The 20,066-nt window shown below is 35.3% G+C and overlaps 1 protein-coding gene across 1 annotated transcript in view; it reads right to left on the bottom strand.

Moving 5' to 3' along the window:
- AP3B1 (adaptor related protein complex 3 subunit beta 1) overlaps positions 1 to 20,066 on the bottom strand; it is a 219,960-nt gene that overhangs the window by 26,956 nt on the left and 172,938 nt on the right. The window contains exons 23-24 of the mRNA XM_010975029.3: positions 5,606 to 5,837; positions 2,056 to 2,140 (exon numbers count right to left, since the gene is read on the bottom strand). Coding sequence (XP_010973331.2) covers positions 2,056 to 2,140; positions 5,606 to 5,837 — 317 coding nt within the window. The remainder of the gene's footprint in view (positions 1 to 2,055; positions 2,141 to 5,605; positions 5,838 to 20,066) is intronic.

The following is a 20,066-nucleotide window of genomic DNA, read 5'->3' on the forward strand; positions in this document are numbered from 1 at the left end:
AGAAGCTAAAGTAGGATCATTTTATTCTTGTCCCTTTTTTTTTTTTAAATAAACAGAAGTATACCTGGAAGGCTCACAGTCCATGTTCTCAGCACTTCTGAAGGCTTCTTATCAAACATGCTCTTATTACCCATGATTTTATGTATTGATTTGTATTAATGTATTTTGAGGAAAAAATTCAATATCAGCCATTCTTGCTTTTTTTCCCTTCTTATTGAACTACTAAGACTAATACGGCACATCACTAAGCAAAAAGTGCTACTTACTATGCAAAAGGCACAGTCAGTGACTGGCATCTAAGACCAATTGATCTACCCATTACCACTATCTCCCTACCCCCACGAGCACTACTATGAAGCTATTGATTTCAACAGTGTCGATCGGTTTCCATTTTCTGATTTTGGGCAGGCCAATTAAGAAAGTGAGTAATTGTGATTACACTGCTTCAGGATCAATTACATTTGATGCAAGACAAAGTGTTCTTTTTGGAACACACACAAAAATAATTTTTGATCTAGTGTGCTTATGTGTTTAATAGAAATCTAAAATAAATTACTAATTTATGCCTTCACAACAGAAAAACATATTAATGCAAATACTTGTAATAGCTAAGGATATTTTCTATCTAAAATAAATTCATCATTTTCCTAAAATGTTTAAGAGAAATTGAGAAAAAATTATTCATATGCACTTTCCATAAAGTGCTAAAAATCAAACACTACCTAAATATTTACCCCTAAAGGGATTTAGTTAATTGTGAAAGATGCATATCTTGTCTAAAGGACTAAAGAGAAAATCTTTGTAGTGAGAAAAATAAAACCCTACCTCATTACATATAAAGGGTTTTTGATATAAATTGAAAAGAAAAAATAATTTTTTTAGTTCTTACTTTCGCCGTAACTTAGTGCATAAGCTTTGTCATTGGGCTCACATTGTTGAAATCATTAAAATGAATGTACCTCTGGTGTTGGAGGCAAATCTATTTAGAGTGATGTTACTCATAGTCTTGTGCTCAGTAATATTGATCTGTGTTGTCTAATAGAAAAATAATAAACAATTACTAGGCAATGTTGGGAAAAGTAATCAGTTTTTATATATCACTAATATAGCAGACCTCCCAAAACATAAAGGTGATGATCTGCATAAAATCAATGTGTTATGCTACATTGCTTATATTCATCATTGCAGGTTCTCAGCAATAAATGGTTTAATATTAGGCCTGAATTACTGGTAAACTGAAAAGGCATATGAAAAAGAAAGGTTCACTATATTTAACCTATAAATTTACTTTAAAATGTCTATTTCCTAAACTTGGAGATTTTTATCATAACAAATTCTATTAGAAGCTAGCTAAAATTTAGATACATAAAATGTCTCAATTCTTTTTAAAATAAGAACAAAGCAACTGCAAATCAAAATAACAAATCATATTTTAGATTCATCAGAAATGTATAAAATATCATATAAAAACAGTAACAACGACAAAACCCAATCCTAGAAAACCTCTTTTGAATATTATTCACCTATGAAACCTCTGTCAACTAATACATGTTCTCTTTTGAATTTTATCAAAAGCAGTTTGTAAACTAAAAATAAAAAGGGAAAAATGTATGGGTTTTTGGTACTGACAGAATCAATAATTCTCCATTTAAGAGTCTCAAGACAACATATAAGATGTTTCAGAAGATATCTTCTCTAGGCTAGCCAATACTATTACTAAAGTTTTTGATTCCTCATGAATTCTCTCATAAATTTTCCAAAACCACAGAACTAAGACAAGCAAAAAAAATATTTAGCAGTAGCTTCTTTTTTTAACCAACAAACTATGAAGTTCAACCACATATGGCAGACGGTAATGACTAGCTGTGTAACAAATACTAAAAATACATATATTGTACACAATTTGTACAACTATTCCATAGCAGTCTAAACATTGCCCAAGAAAAGCACATTTGTGTCTGTTTCGTCTCTCGAAGAAAAAGCTGTTTAAAGCCTTGTTTTTGATCTGCTATCCTTTAAAGGTAATATGAAATACAGATGAACAATTGAACTTACCACAACTGGAAACTGGCAGTCTGAGTGGAATCACAAAAGTCAATACCCATTGAAACAGTAATGGATCCCTCAGGCTCAAGAGATTCTAGGAAATAAGATAATTTAGACATGAAAACACGGAGGATGTGAAAAACAGGCAAACCAAACATTGAAAATTTATGTAATGTTTGTAGTTTGGTTGAAATAGTCATATTTAATAGTCAAATTGTTGTAAGAACAATTTTAAACTAAGAGTATTAAAGCAAATTATAAGGTAGAAGACTTGAAGAACACTTGAAGACTTTCTTTTTCATTTAATTCAACTTAATTCTGCATATACATCAATGAACATATTGTATCTATTTATTTCAGAAATATATCTCATCCTGAGAAATTTCATATTCCACAATATTGTGCTTACAGGCATTAAAAGGGAGAAGGTAGTAAATGTACTCCTGTTTGGAATAACTTTAATAGACTCTGAGTGCTTTTAAGAGATTATGTACACGAAACTATGCAATATTTAGTCTAGATATAAAAAATCAATTTTAAACGATGTTCTAAATTTCCACTGGAAAAAATTCAAAATTTAAAACATGCAAATTAAAGCAAAGCTGGTAGGAGAAATTAATTTGTTGTCCTCAGAATTAACCAAGACAACTAGCATTACAGGAACCAAAATGGTTAAGTCTAATTGCATTATTCAGTTACTCAAAGAAAATTCAGTAGCAGATTATCTTGCAAAAAACAAATAATAAAATGTCATTTTGTAGATTTGTAATTTCTAAAGCTTCATCTATCAACTAATCGAGTGTAGGAAATAACTGTTTCAACATACAATACTGGTGTTTTTCAGTTGAAATGGTAAAACTCAAGACAAACAATAACACCATCTTATTCTGCTTATGGTTCCAAAGTCCAAGTGTAATGCTGTACATTAGAATAATGAGGGATCTCAAACATATACCTATTTAGTATAAATATTTATCTATATATATTCTATTTTAAAACAAAACCATTCACTTTTGGTTTCCCCTTTGCTTAAAGTCTTCGGTACAACTGGAGTTGTACTGTATAGCAGCTTTATATTTAGCTTTATCTCTTCTGCCTATGTATTATGATGTGGTTATATTTTAGCAAGCACACACTAATCCAGTAGACTGTGACTATCCTAGGGCTTGTTGGTTAAGTATGATTTGCCATTTAATGCTAACCATAACAGAAATGATGGTACAGGTAGGACAAAAGAATAATTCGATAAGTTTAAGATATTAAGAAGTATTTTTATGTCTCAAAGGCTCAATGAAGATTAGATATTACAAGAAGGTACTTGTCTGATGCTGATTTTAAAGTGTTACTGGTTTGCTTGCTTAGTTATTTAGTTGGTTTGCTGATTCCAGTTTGAATTTCATTTGTTTATAAACCTAATGTTTACCAAGGTGGTATGTAAGTACCAAAGACTTGCTACCTAATCTCTGGCAAATATGCTTTATTGTAAGTAACTATGATAGTTTTCTTGCATTTCTCCTAAAGCTACACCTTATCATTCCACAGCTCTGTCAGTCTCGTTGCTCACGGCTATTCTTTAACGAATCCGTAACGCTTTCTTCTGTGCCGTAGATATACTGGGGTTTGGTCTTGTTTTGCCACACACTGGTGGCAAATGCTGTCATATCCAAAACATGCCAGTGTTCAGGATTGAGAGCTCTCTACATCGTGTGTCCTTGTATGTCATTTGACATAGTGACAGTTCTCAAGATGCCTTGTTGATAGCACTCTTTGACAGTTTGGTAACGCCCTCAGTCTTAAGATAACTGTGAGCTTGGTGTCATGCTAATTCTGGAGGACAGTTTGTGATCAGCGGCATGTTTGATTATATGATGCTTCAAGAACAAAGTGATCAGCACAAAACTATTCATATAACAGATTTTTATAATTTTTGAAGTGTTGGAAAGGAGAAGGCTGATCATTTCATCTGTAATTAAAAAGAAAACATGAGTAAAGATTGTATAGTACATGTAAGTTAACTTTGTGGTTCCGAACTTTTAAAATTGTGTACTTCTGTTAGTAAAATGTTTCCCTTCCTACCATGTACTTCCTACACGTACAGTGTGAGTGTCTCACTGTGCTAACGTACTACGTTTGTTAAACTAGTTTTAACTAGGTTAAAAAAAAAGCTGGATTTCAAGCAATAAAAAAGAACACAAATTGGGATATTCTTTAATACCTTAGCAATATATTAACTTCACAAAATAATTAAATAAAAATCAGGACACTCTGTATTCTTTAAATGGCATCTTAATTACCAAATCATTTTTATAAAGTGTATTAAGTGGTTTCTGAAATCAATTTACTTTACTTCTCTCTACTTTGGTTGCTTATAAAAGTGTACCATATTTCATCTATTAGGAATTGTTTTATTCCTTCGTGGAAAATATAATGCAAAGAATGACTTCCTTTACTGAATGACTCATGAAAACCTTGGGAAAGAATTCAACAGTGTCAAAGAGCTCAGATAAAGATAAAGAAAAACAGAAGTTATATAGTAGGAAATAATGAGTAAAGAAGGCACAGTTACCTGGTCAAAAGGCTTTGCTCACCTAAACTATTATAAAAAGGGACTACCTGGAGCTTTCTGATTGTAACATTTCAAGGATTCAATGACAGAAACCTTCTATCACTTTTAATCGACATTTTGCCTGAAGCTTAGGACTGCCTCCACTTACACAAAACAGAAAGAACAGAGATAGACAGTCTAATTATTTCACTACTTTAAACTCAAGGTAAGCCATACAATTGTTACACTTAATGTTTTAAAGGTGTATTTTTGGTAAACACTTAAAACATGGAAGGGGATGACAGCTGGTGAGCCAGTGTGATGTGATGGGCACTGAGGTGGCCTGGAAAGCACCTGGAAAGCTGTGCTGCATGTAGGAATAAAGCACCTGGGTCACTGTAACCTTGTGCTTTATACATGAAGTGAGATTTCTGGATTTGTCCTTTAATGTCAAAAAATAATAATAATTTTTAAATGGTGGCAACAGATTAAAAAATATGATGTGTGAAAATACCAGCAACATTCTGTGGGCTCTTCTGCCTTTGATGTATGGAAAGGGAGACAAGCAGAATAGTATACACCCTCTCAGTCCCACTCCCTTCACTTGTCAGTCTACGGAATGTGATGGGAACAGGGAAGGAGAGAGATGGGAGGTGCTGTAGTCAAAAGGCAGACTAAAATCATGCAGGACACGAAGCTGAGCAGGAAGGGAGGCAGGAGGAAGGTGATGCGGAGAGGAGAATATGGAGGCAGTTTTGATTCTCCAGACCCATTCTTTCATCAGCACTGGTATTATCATTGCTTGCACCTGATTTGTTAAGGGCAAAGCAATATATTTACCTTGTATGATAAATTCGGTTTAAAAAGGAAAAACTCATATAAACTGAGTTTGCTAATAGCCGATATTCTACTTTACTTTTATTTCTTTATTTACTTTGGTTCTACTTTACTTTTAAAATGAACACATTTAATTATCAAATATAGTTAAAGTTTTAAGTGAGAATTAATATTTACCTATTGGATTAAAAACATGCATTTGCATGCCCGTTGGAAGTTTTTTTTCCCCTATGTGGATATTTTCTATCTTTTGATCAGTGGTATTATTCAATGTTATTTGCACGGAGACCATCTTATCACCAAAAATGCAAGGCTGTCTTGGAAAGAAATAATGAGCAGCTAGTCCTTTTCCACTCATCCGATGAAGCAGCACGTGAGTTTTCACTGGTACAAAGACAGGAGTACTGACCTATTGCACATTGGAACAAGAAAAAGAAAAATGAATTAGTGAATAGTTATTAATTCTCTTAAAAATATGTAAAAATTCATACCATTTAACTCCTTTTTTCCCTAAAGTATTTTATAAACCACAATCACATATATTAGTAGCATATCATACACATAAATATGAAGTCAGAAATCATATAAAAATGAAAGTAAAAGTCTTTGAAACGGTATTAAAGTTCTGTACTCAGCAGGCATATATCAAAATATTTTGATAATCTAATAAGAGAATAATCTCACTTATATAAATATATTCATTTTTTAAAAGAGGTTATAAACTTTTTTGTTTTCTTCCCAGGTACACTATATTTGGACATTTTGCCAATTTTCTTATTAATTATAATTTGTCCATTGATTATCTTGGGCTTTCAAACTGTAAGATAGTATCATCTGCCGATAACGAACATCTTATACCTTCATTTCCAGTCCTGACTCCTTTAACTTTTTTTACCTTGTATTTCTTTCACTTTAACTTTCCTTTTTAAAGGTGGTTTCTTCCTTTGCTTTAATGAGTAAAAACATCTTCTCTACTTTGAGATCAGGTAACTATTCACTTACATTTTCTTCTAGAGCTTTCATGGTTCTGATTTTTTTAATTCGTGAGGAACTGATTTAAGAACATTGACTCTATATTTAATTATTTTTCTCCGAATACTTATCAAATTGTCTGACTTAATAATTAGATTTTCCTCAATGATTTGTAAATGCACACATTCCAATTATTTATGTACCTGGAGATATTTTGGAATCTTGATTGAGCTGTTAAACCAATACCACATTGTTTCATTTCTTACAGCCCTGCAGTATGATTTGACTGTTTGGTAAAACAAAGCGTCCCATCCCTCATTCCTCCACCACCCCCTGACCTCCCAAAATTTTCCTGGTTAACCATCTGTTTATCCTTCCACTGAGTTTTAGACTCTTTGTTAAATTCAATTGTAAGTGGAGTCAGAGGCAGCATATTAAGTGGAGAAACACAGTCTGTTCTAAAATCATATGGTGGCTATCTTTCCATTCAAAGTCCTGCATGTGGCTTGACCTGCCATGTGCAAGCTTCAAAAGAAAAAAAACATCAATTTATAATTAAATAGGCCTAATCAAGATTTTTTCCTCACAAGTGCCCTATCTCCAACTAGGTTTTCTATTATAATTGTGAGAGTACATATTAACCTATCAACATGTTCACTATGCCTCTGACACCTGATGATGTGAAAAACTTAATATTGGTAATTTAAGACTCATTAACAAAAGTCCCAGAGTTAAATATCATATATACAAAATGATAAACCTAGAGAGAGGCAAGTGTGGAGTTCCATGAGAAAAGCAGAGAGCAGGTGTCTGGACTGCAAGCAGCCAGGAATTAGCACTCGAAACATCACAGAAGGTTCTCAGAAGGTATGCCTGACGTCATTTAAGAGCAATCAACATGTCTTGGTTTATTGATTCTATCAATCCAATCCCGAGACACGTGGTCCAAATATTTGGTTTTTCTTACTTTGCCTTAAAAGTCTGTACCTTTATTACAATAGTTAAAATGATGCTAAGGGATGTGCAAAGGAAGAAAAACAGGTAACTCCACTCAGTCTTTCCACACTCAGCCAAGTTCAAGGAGCACTCTCTAATGAAGTCAGTATCTAAAAAAGGTCCTCACTGACAATCCTCAAAGCTTATCTATGATAATGCACAGAGGTTAATGTTTTCTTCCATGATAAACAGGTCATAAATGGCACATTGTGGTAATAACATATGCTTTTTTTAACTACAGAAAGAAGCTGACTGAAAATGTTTGATTTTTTTTTTCACCTATTTTCTAAGTTCATACAAGTCATATTTAGTGAACTTCCTCCAATATCTAAACTACACTGGTGACATTTTGTTCAATAAAACCAGTAGGTTCCATAAATCATTTAACAATTTCCATATGTAATATAATTAATCCTGACAAGAAAGTGAGATTTTAGTTCAACGTTTTGTACATCAGATTAGTTACCTATATTCCAGAAACACATATATGATCTGTGGCTGCTAATTTTCTAAGATGCTAAATACTGTAATGGCTTCTCTGCTTTCACATTTTATAAATAACAATAATTTTATTAAATGTTAAAAAAAAAACAGGTAAAAGGTAAATTAATTATAGAATGGCCTAGATTTGGGCTGTGAAAATGAGGATTTGAGTTAAGAAAAAAGGTAGATACTGAACAAGTTTGAACAAAACACATCATCTTGGGAAGGGGTCAGCAAACCATAGCCCACAATGCAAATATGATCTGCTGTCTGTTTTATAAAATTTTATTGAAACACAGTCATTGTCATTCATTGATATTTTGTGGATGGTTGCTTTCTTGTTCTACAATGGAAGAGCTGAGTAGTTCCAATGCCTAACATATTTGTTATCTGGACCCTTTACAGAAAATGTTTGCTGAACCTTGATCTAAGGGCACAAGTGCTACATCCTTCTTTCTCCCCTCCCCTTCTCTTGCTGGGGAACAGGTCTCTACAGATCTCTCACATTTCTGCACATCTTCTGAGCAAAGGCATTAACAACTTTGCTCTTGAAAATCTCTTCAAGGATGTAGAGAGCAAACAGTCTTTGGAAACAGGTGAGTGCCTCTCTCCTGGCAGAATGGTTGGACAGGTTTGCCAAAAGACCCTTATAAAAGATTGGGATCTTCCATGCTAAGGACCCGCTCCTCTAAAGCAACACACTGCATGTGCAGTCATTACCTGGCCTTCATCATGTCACCCTGGGAAAACTGGGGCTCAGAGAAGTGGTGCGAATGACATTACTCTGGCTACCGTTATTGCTGTAATAAACCGTCCTTTGTCTTTGACACAGGAGTCTTGTGTCCATGAAACTGTCTCAGGCTGACGTGTTAGACTGCAAGTCAGTTAACATCTCATTCCCTTCATAGTTCTTAACACCCATTTTTTAGGTCACTCAACAATTCCCACATCCACTTACTCCAAATAGCTAAATTAACACTTAGTAGGACTATCATATAGCTGTGCAGTGGCAACTGAGCTAAAAATCCAGCTTACATTCAGGGGTGCCTTTTTGGAATCTGTATAATGGCACCACCTGGGCTAGTGCACTTTGCTAATGAGAATACTACTTTACATGGTAGCAGCTACTTTTTTCTTTTTAATTTAAAGTTGATGTTATAACCTAGTTAACTGTTTCTATGAGTTTATGATTTATCATCATGTGTTCTGACAGGTGACAACAAAGTAAGTTTTATAACACTGAGGAGTAAGAATTCAGTGTCTCAGGGTTGCCTTTAACTGGTTCAAGACTAAGTGCTGATCTTTTGAAGGAGCGAGTTTCTCCCCAGTGTTTCACCCTGCAGTGGATAGGTATGAGACTGTCTGCTCAAGACATCCTACCATCTTCTGGGAACCTTCACACATTCAGTTCTTGATGGAGCTGGCAGGATTCTCATGCCACCTCATGACCTGGCCATAGTTACCTGGTTCAGGAATGGACACCCAGCCCAATGAGTCCCTTTCCTAGGATATCTGGATTTGGGACTTAGGAAGTTGAGCTAGTCTCTCTCAAGTGGCTAAAATTCTGAGATTCAAAACCTGGGGGGAGGGTATAGCCCAAGTAGTAGATCTCATGCTTAACATGCAAGATGTTCTGGGTTCAATCCCCACCACCTCCATTTAAAAAATAGTTAAATAAATAAACCTAATCACCAGCCCCGCAACCTCTAATGTCTGTGGCCACATTTCTCGACAAACTGCTCAGCAAGAAATAAAGCAAAGCACAGGTGAGACACAGAGAGTCCTGTCAGTATCTTTGGTTTGGACGGTTCTTGAAGCTGACACATCCCTACCATTCCTGAAGCTTGGTTTTCTGTGAAATACTCTAACATTCCCTCCTGAAACTTCCCTTTTTTTTTTTTTCGCTTAAGCTAATTCAGATTGGGTTTCTACCATTTAACTTCCCCACTCAAATACTGATCAGGATTAGTCAGATTTCAGGACACTAATGGGAAGAATTGAGGAATAAAGTCGCAATGGGACAATGTGCTTTCTCACTCCTTTTCTTAAAGCCTTAGTAGACATGTAAAGGTGAGACTCAGGGATGGCCTCTGATTAGATTGAACCTACCAATTCTATAGGTCAAAAGAGATGAACTAGAGCAAAGGAAATAAAAGTAAAAATAAACAAATGGGACCTAATTAAACTTAAAAGAATTTCCACAGCAAAGGAAACCATCGACAAAATGAAAGAAAACCTACTGAATGGGAAAAATATTTGCAAATGACATGACCAATAAGAGTTTAACATCCAAAATATATAAACAGCTCATACAACTCAACATCAAAAACAAAAACAAAAACAACCCCCCCAAACCAAAAACCCAAACAACCCAATTAAAAAATGGGCAGAAGATCTGAATAGACATTTTTTCAAAGAAGACATACAGATGGCTAACAGGCACATGAAAAGATGTTCAACATCATTAATTATCAACAAAATGCAAATTAAAACCACAATGAGGTATCATCTCACACCGGTCAGAATGGCTATCATCAAAAAACCCATAGATAACAACTACTGAGGATGTGGAGAAAAGGGAACCCTTGTATGCTGTTGGTGGGAATGTAAATTGGTGCAGCCACTGTGGAATACAGTATAATGTTTCTCAAAAAACTAAAAATAGAACTATCATATCGCCCAGCAATTCCACTCTGGGTATATATATCCAAAAAACTCAAAACACTAGTTCAAAAAAATATATACACTTCAATGTTCATAGCAGCATTATTTATAACTGCCAAGATATGGAAGCAACCTAAGTGTCCATCAACAGATGAATGGATAAGGAAGACGTGATATATGTACATAATGGAATATTACTTAGCCATAAAATGAATGAAATTTTGCTATTTGCAACAACATGGATGGACTTGGAGGGTATCATGCTACATGAACTAAGTCAGACAGAGAAAGACAAATACTGCATGATATCACTTATATGTAGAATCTAAAAAATAAACTAGTGAGTATTACAAAAGAAGCAGACTCACAGAGAGAACAAACAAATGGTTAGTAAGTGGTTAGTAACTAGTAAGGAGAGGGAAGGGTGAAGGGGAAAGATGGGGGTAGGGGATTATTAAGAAGTAGAAACGACTATGTGTGAAATAAATAAGCTACAAGGATATACTGTATAACACAGGCAATATAGCCAACATTTTACAGTAACTATAAATGGAGTATAACCATTAAAAATTATGAATCACTATGTTGCTGATCTGAAACATGTAATACTGTACATCAATTATACCTCAAAAAATAGAATAAAGAGAGGGAAAAGAAAAAGAGTGGAATAAGCAATTCTTATGGTTCAGCCTAAGAGTTTGCTTTGGTTCAAGTCTACTTAGTCCTACCTGCCTTGATGTGGCCATGCTGCTCACTGGAGTCCTATATTGAGGTTAGAGAGTAAAACTGCTAATAATAAAGTATCACTCTGCCTGCCTTTGTTCTCTGACTTCTGTATCTCTCATGGGTATCTTGGGGACAAAGGTGATCTTGTCTGAGAATTAGGTATTCCAGAGCTCCCTGTCCAGTAAGATCACCACTATTTCAAATACAAAGTAACTACCAATCATTAACTTATTAATTCACTCTCTCAAACTAACATTTATGAGTTAGCTGTGCCAACCACTGTATTAAGGACTGTGATTCAGAGACAAAGACAGGACCCTGTTCCTCAAAGAGTTTACTGTTTAGCTGGGGAGAACTAAGGCAATCAGCCAGTGTGATAAAGGCCAGGACAGAGACTGGCTTAGGAGACCAAGAGGACACAAAAGTCCCAGCTGGCACCTGAGGGGGAGGCCAGGGGAGGAACCCACAGTCACCTGAGTGAACTCAGTAAAATCTGACCACTTCCCATTGCCTCTAGTGTTACATCCTGGTCTGAGCATGCCCATCTCCCATCTGGATTATTCCTCCAGCCTTCTAACTGGTCTCCTTGCTTCTACTCCTGCACCCTACGGAGCACACACTGAACACAGCAGCCAGCATGTAGCAGTCAGTTCAAGTTACATCACGTCACTCGGTTCAAAACCCTCCAATGGCTCCCAATTCCACGGAGTAAAAGCTGAAACTACTTATAAAGGCCTCTAAGGCCCCATATGGCCTGGCCCTGTCATGTTTTTTTGGCTTCATTTCCTATTACTTTTGAACCCATGACTCACTCCACCCCAGGCCCCCCACCATCCTTGCTGCTCCTTGTACACACCAGCAAACCTCCCACCCAGGCCCTCGGCCCAGGTTCCCTCTTCCTGGAATGCACTTTCTCCAAATGCACGGCTCTCCGCTCAATGTTACTTTCTTAGTGAGGTTTAACCTATTTGCATCTTTTCCTTCCGATTCCCCTTTTCCTTTTTCCATAGCTACTTAATACCTTCTCTAACACAACATATATAATTTGCTTGTTTATTAGGTTTATTATCTGTCTCTCCATTTATTTCCCACTTTTATGTTCAATTTACAAAACACAACTTCACCCATTTTCAGAATTCAAAGCATAGTTTTACTATTTTAAATGATTATAGAGATTTGCAGATAATGTACCACTAGTGTTGGTCATAATTATACTTTATTGGATGCTGAGTGCTCAATTACAACACTTTTCCTAAAAATATTAGTCTTACAAGGAGCATCCTGTGGCGATAAGGGGAGGTTATCAATATTAATATTTATTGGTTTTAGAAGATGACTTGACTAGAAATTTTCTATTACATAGCATTTTACACAAATGAAAAAATACCACATTTCTTAAAGGCACACATAAAGAACAACTTAATAAGTGGAAGGACTTCTATGATACAAACACTAATTCTTAAAATATCTAGTTTTAGGTAAAAGCATTATTTCCCATTAAATATTAAAATTTGTATAAACAGGATAGTATGAAAGGCAATATTCAAAAACATTAGTCTTGATTTAATTATTTACCTACTTATGTTCAAAGAATTAAAAATCTAGCTGCATTATAAACAAATGACATGCGTTATCCTCACTACGATTCCTGAGGAGGTAATTAGTTCACGAACTGCAATAACTCTAAAATAAAAAGCCTCCTCCTAGAGTTAACAGAACAAAAAGCGTCAAGTAACAATGAGATAACCCTCTACAAATCTTTACACAGCATATGTTTAAATAATAAAAGCTGTTTGTGTACCTTTAGATGGTTTATGAAAATAACCAATCAATTCTGCAGACACAACATTATTTCTAAAGGAAATCTATGTGACTCATGATGCCTGTAGATACACAGAGACAAACCACACATATTTTATCAGTTTATTACAGTAAGCAAATAAGCGTGGAATGAGAGTGCACATAACTGTCTACTTAGCGCTTACTGAAACATTTATAAGAGCTGTTATCTCCCTAATAACAGACAGACAGCGTGCAATTTTAGAGAGGAGAAAAGCTTCATATTTTTTAACACTTCACTAAAAAGTAACTGAAGAGTGTAAAATGAAAAATACTCTGTGCAGTTAGCTGGTAATGGACCATATTATCAACTCAAGTTAGATTTATAGGATACAAACTAGTCACTAATAGTTATTTTATGACATAGCATGTCTGCTTTTTTTTGAGATTATTAAGATTAAAGTTGTAAAACTTCTTTTAAACATAGCTGTTCAGAATGATTGAATTATAAAATTTAAATGAGAATTGAAAAATAAAACATGGAGTATCAAGTAAGGGCCTAAGAATCAACCTTGTTCAACATGTGCGCTCCTATTTCAGAGATGACACTTGCATGTAAAGCTTTATGGAAACAATGTTTTCCAGTCTTTTCTGCTTTAATCCACATTAAGCTGCTTAATCATTTTTAACTATTATTCAATCTATTCTGGTTTTGGACTTCAAAAACACGAGGTTCTGCAGTATATAAACTGCTCTCTTTGTATCCAGTTGTGTTTGTCTTCTTTTACAGCACTTATCTATTTAGATACACGATCTATAAAAATGACCAGAAAATAGCCATAAACAGAGATACAGTTTCAGCTTGAACACTAGCACTTTTTAAACCAGTGTATAACTCAGCTGAGAAGAACTATAATGCAGAAAGCTACTGTACTGTCTTATTTACCCAGTAAACTGTAGAAAGTGAACCTATTTTACCTTTTGTCCATAGTATTGAGTCTAGTACTGGGTATAGGATTTTAAAAAAGCAAAGGGCAAATGTGCTTAACTGTTAGCTAGAACTATAAACACAGACTCAAAGAAATATATTTTAGTCTTCCATCATATGTTACTTTAAATAAAAGGTTTATAATTCTAAGGATAACATTTCCTCCTTATATATCTTCATTCAGGTATTCTAGAAAGTAATGGTCAATTCCTCATATTTTATTTTAGTAATCAGTATATACTACGAAAAACACGAGACTCTTTTCACCTCTTATTTTGGTAATAATCAATATATAGTATTAAGTATATTTGCAGAAAGATCTGAGTATGTTATCAACAGTTAATGAGACTCTTATTTCATTCATGGTGTTAAGCAGGTGCCAGCAAACTCCATCTGTGGACCAAATCCAGTCCACTGCCTGTTTTTGCACAGTCTGCGAGCTAAGAATAGTTTTTACATTTTTTAAATGGTTGGAAAAAAAAAAAAGGAAAAACATTTTTGTGACACTAAAATTATATGAAATTCTAATTCAATGTCCACAAATAGAGGTTTACTGGTGCACACGCACCTTTATTCACTGCTATACTGCCTCTGGCTGCTTGACTACATTGGCAGAGCTGAGTGGCTGTGGTCTGCAAAGCTGAAAATATTTACTACTTGGCCCTTTATGAAAAGTTTGCTGACCCCTGTATAGGATGTATTCAATTTCCATTGATGCTGAGATGAGGAGGAAATTACTTTATAATAACATCCTGTTCTTTCCCCTCCCCAAAGGTAAATCTATAAGCCTCCCTGTCAATACATTACTTTTTACAAATCTGAAAACCACAGTGATGTTTATACCCTTTTATTTACCACTTTTATGGAAAAAATAGTTCCAGAACTATGGATACAGATATGCTATACTATTCTTAGATAACTTCTACTATTCTTTTTTATATTTCTTTTCTGACTTTTGGTTTAAGAGTGCTAATAATAACAAAACAATCTGGTTTCCAAAGTGTTTAGCAGAAAGGTTCCCATAACTGCTTACAACGAATTTCATCAGAACCAGAACATTTCACATAAGCACAAACCAGTTACGTGTTGTGTTATTTGATAGATGTTATAGTCACTTGATCTTAGTAGTTCTACTGCTTTCTCACTGATAATATCAATGACATAACATTAAAAAGAAAATGTTAGTGTTCTCTTCCACTGCATCCAAGCTCAGAATCTTGGCATTATCTTTTTTTTTGATGGGGGTAGGAGGCAATTAGGTTTATATATTTATTTTTAGAGGAGGTGCTGGGGATTGAACCCAGAACCTCGTGCATGCTAAGCATGTGCTCTACACTTTGAGCTATACTCTTCCCCCTTGGCATTATCTTTGACATCCTTATTTCTCTCCAACAATTACTTGAGAAGTTTGATGTCTCTTGTATTCATTTTCTTCTGTTCTGTCATCTACCACAAGTTTAGTTCAGGTGATCAATGAGACTTAAAACATTTAAAATTTTTTAAAGTTTAAAACTGCAAAAGAACTGCATGTTTATTGAAAACAATTTCAAACAGTATAGAAATATAAGTAAAATCCCCTGTTTCAACCATAATTAACAATTTGGTGTCCCTTCCAATCTCTTCCTCCTCTCTTCCTTCTGCTTGCCCATTCAAATCAGCTTCCCTGTCTTTAGATTCCATCCACTCCAATCCATACCACAAGATCCTGTAAAAACAATTCTCTTAAAGTATAATGCCATTATATGCTCAGAAAGGCATGGTGGAAAGTGTTGGGCTTTGAAGCCAGACCGAAGAGCTGAAACTCTGGTTCTGCAACTTACTAACCCTATGGCACTAAATAAGTTATACTCTAGGGACCTCAATTTTCACATCTATGAAATGGGAAAACCGTCACCTATCTTTTGGGGTTGTTGTAAATCTAGGCTAAACATAAAAGAAAATCTGGAGTGAAGGGCGTGAGGAATTAGACAGGCACAAGTAAGGGAGGAAGAAATGATTTCAGAGTTGAAATAAAAGAGTGTGTGGCTGAAATTTAGTACAGGTCAAAGTTACCTGAACTGAACAGCTCAAGAGTCTGTGAGGTTACATATTACACAGGTCGCTAATATGCACAGGGAGATCTCCCAGGATGACGGTGGGTTAAAGAGATTATGTGGAAGATGCCAAGATCTTCACTGAATGTGGGTAAGTGATTAAGAGGTCCAAGATGAGAATGACAAGGAAAGGAGGAGTGTATAGCAAGATGGAATGGGCTTCATAAGAGGAAGGAGTGTGAGGACGAAAAGGGAATGGCCTAGATGCAACATTTGGAAGCTCACACAAGCCATCTTGCTGGTAATAATAATTTAGTCAAAGACAGAATTCCAGAGCATTCTGAATGAGGTCAAGCTGAGCATATCTCCTAGAAGACAGCAAAATCCAAAGGGAGATTTTCAGAGAAAAGCCAGGCTATATAATAGTACTTAGTAAAAGGATGTGAGGGAAATTGGTAGCCGTTCCACACATTTCACAGATGGGGCCACGGCATCTAAAATCCGGCCAAGCTGCTCGCACTCAAATGAGCTGTAACTTAGGGGACAGAGGGATGTGGTTCTCATCTAGATAAAGTCCTAGAGGAAGGAAAAGAAGTATGTCTCAGTTGACATACAAATTGGAAAGGCAGTTTTATTACCACTATTTTAATTTTAAGTAACAGCTCTCTCCACGGATCCTTTCTTTGAATCTGACAAAGAAGAAAGGGATTCTTTTTCCATCATAGGTGCCAGCCAAACCAACTGGAAGTTGTTGAGGAATTCCCGAAAGAGGACCAGTTTGGGGAAATGGGTCCTCTGAGAGCACAGAGGTCGCACACATAAACACACATATATTTATATATGTGTTTTTCCAATCTGTACATAAAAACCTTGAGTTCTTCAGTGCAGAGGCAGGGTTGGGGAGAAGACCATGATTTACCACACAGGAACCTTTAGGTCTTTGGAGCCCATGCCTATGGTAGCAAAGCCTCTGATAACCCAGCTTTCTTTTCAGTCAAGTCACCTGAGTATAAATTTTTCTGGATCAAGACCTAGGTTTAGGGTCTAGGTGCTTGTACCCTGTACTGGTCCACATGTTCTCAGGCTCTTTCTATGTTCGTCATATGAAACATTTCTCTCCAGAAGCAAGAAAGGCTATGGCTTCCTGTCAGACAGAGTTAATGTTGGCAGTGGTAAGAGAGAAAACACTAAACTTTAAGTTAGAAGATCTTCAAGTTATTGATGAGAAGAAAATCATTTAACTTCTCTGAGCTTGAATTTGTAAAATAAAGGGTAATACTATCTAATTTATAGGATTATTTTGTAAGGAATCAGCCTGCATATGAAAGTGTTTTGTAGATGAAAGTACTCTTCTTTAATTATCATAAAGACCATGTTTACTAGCACAAGGGAAAAACAGTGGCAGAACCAAGACTAGAATTTTAACATTTTTAAGTGTCATTTCTGTCAAGTAGCAATCTCTAATTCCTTTTTCAATGAACAAAAAAGTATTCCTTATGATGAAGGAAAAGAAAGGTCAGTCAGGCAAGCAGGTGAGGAGATTTTTTTTCCCTCTCCTTCAGAGAATTACAGGCAGTGGGAAGAACAAGCATTTATTATTTTTTTCAAAGATTAATAAGTGAGGAAATTTTTTAATATGATCTTAATTATGAATCAGTATCCTTAGTCAACAGAATAACTTTCCAAATCAAATCAATAAAATGAGATTAGATCTTTAAGATATCAGTAATTTAATAAACTAGAAATCTGAAAGTGGATTTCAAGTGATAATTTCATAAACACACATCATTTATGATGCGATGAGGAATCTCAAGGTAAGTCTGAACGCCATAATGTCATAGGAAGACTACAGGGATTTTATACTTACTTCATCAGGATTACAGTATTAATAAGACTTCTACCTTCAGTACTGAAACTACAGAATCCCACTTTTATACTAATTATAAGGAATTAACGCTTGGTGTTTGGACATGCTGAAGAGAGCAAGGAAGAATAGCACTAAAATTTTTTTTTAAAGTAACAAAGGTAAAGGGGAAGCCAGATGGGGTGCAGACCATGTCAGGAGCCCTGGGTTATGGTGTCAACTCAGCCATATATTAGTAGGGAGAACTCATCTAAACTACAACCTCACTTAGCTTCCTTTTTTGTCTTCTGCAAAATGGGGCTAATTATACACATCCTGTCTGTTTCACTGAGTTGTTTTGAGGATAAAATGAGACTGTATATGTGAAATTGATTTTTCAACTGTTCAATAAACGCCACTATTGGGATTATTAGTAAATTGTGTTTTCAGTCAATGTCAAAATGCCAACCTGTCAGATAACATAGGGTCCTGAGGTTAAAAGTACATATCAAAAAGCTGAATCACCATTGGAGAAGGGCTTTTAAAACAATATTGCTGTATTTACTGATAGTACCATCCAAAGGCCTTTAAAAAAGTAATCCCTTCCCCCATGTCCTTTTTTTTTTCTCTCTGATAGTTGTGGGTGAAGAGGACTGTTTTCTAAAAGGTTTCTAAATGATGTTGATGTTAAAAAATATAGTATCACCATTTAACAGCCTTTTAAAGAGCAGTCTCTAGCATGGTCTTTGTTAACCACTGAGGGAGGAAGGGACTATTTTTTCAAAGGCTTTTAGAGGATGTTGTTAAAAGAATATATAGTGACATCATTTAAAAGCCTTTTAAATAATAGTTCTCCTTCCTTTCCAATTGTAATGTCCTTGGCTTTCATTTATTTTGTACTACAAGCCGAAAATGGACATGCCAACATATTATTGGCTATGGCAGGCATTTGTTGGATGGAGAATGATGCATTGCTTTAAAAAAAAGGTTGATGTCCAGAAATAAATCCAACTCTTCAAGAACATGGGACCAGTTCTATCGCCCACCCACCTTCTTATTGAGTTGTGGTACTCCTTGCTTGTTTCCTCTAAGAGTTTACTGAAGAAGATACCATGCAAACAGGAAAGGAGTCATAACTAAGTCATTCCAAGATTTCCAGCGCATTAATGTAATCCTACCACCCACTGCTACTTGAGTTAACTCTCCATCCAACTTACGGCAAAATCGAACATTAACTCCTATTCTGCTGTTCTACTAAATTATTTCTGCCCACTGTTCCTCTAATTTTAGACTCTGCTCCACTAGGAGACAGCAGTGGATGCTTAGGGTTCCTCTCCATACTTAGCTCCCAGGGAAAGGATCCTAAAATTAAGTCAACAATTTCTTTCAAAGCACAAAGTCCGATAGCCAGCAAGCTTTGATATAGGTTAGCTTTGATTATCTTTCACAAAACATACTGAAGAAAAAAGAATTAGCCCCAGGGGTACAATCATACAATAGGAAATAATTTTCCATTTCCTTTTGTGTTAGGTCTTTTCAAAACAGTGTCATTTCATTTCAAGAACAGGAATTCCTAGATCTACAACACTTTGAAGAAAAAAATAAACCTTTCTGTTTACAAGAGACCGTAAGATGTGCCTCAAAACTGTAACCGTGGCTTACTTCTTAAATTTGCAGTAGCTCATACCATGAAGTTCATAACGTGGAAGATACTCCACGTTTATTAACAGAAATGTTCAAGTTAAAAAAAAACTTTCACTAAGAATGCTATAATCTCCCAAGGTTTTTATTAGAAGCAAGAGAACTAGTTCCATCCACAGATATCAAGTCTGCAAAGAATGGAAAGAACTTTAACCTATATCAACTCTTCTACCCAAATTATTCTTGGAGATCTGAGAGAATTGAGAAGTTTCACACAACCATGATATGTAGCTTTTATGTTTAATCAGACAACCGCTCAGATCATTCCACTGCCACTTGATATATAACAGCAATTTTTGGTTGAGAGTTTTGAAATAAGTATTGCGCCACATATCTAAACAAATATACTCTTAAAAAGCACTTTGGTGAGTTTCAGAATACATACAATCTAGTCAAATATTAAAGAAAGATATATGTTATGATTCCTCCTACTCACGTACTGAAAGACTGGTG

Source organism: Camelus dromedarius, chromosome 3 (genome assembly GCF_036321535.1).
Source record: "Camelus dromedarius isolate mCamDro1 chromosome 3, mCamDro1.pat, whole genome shotgun sequence".
NCBI lineage: Eukaryota > Metazoa > Chordata > Mammalia > Artiodactyla > Camelidae > Camelus > Camelus dromedarius.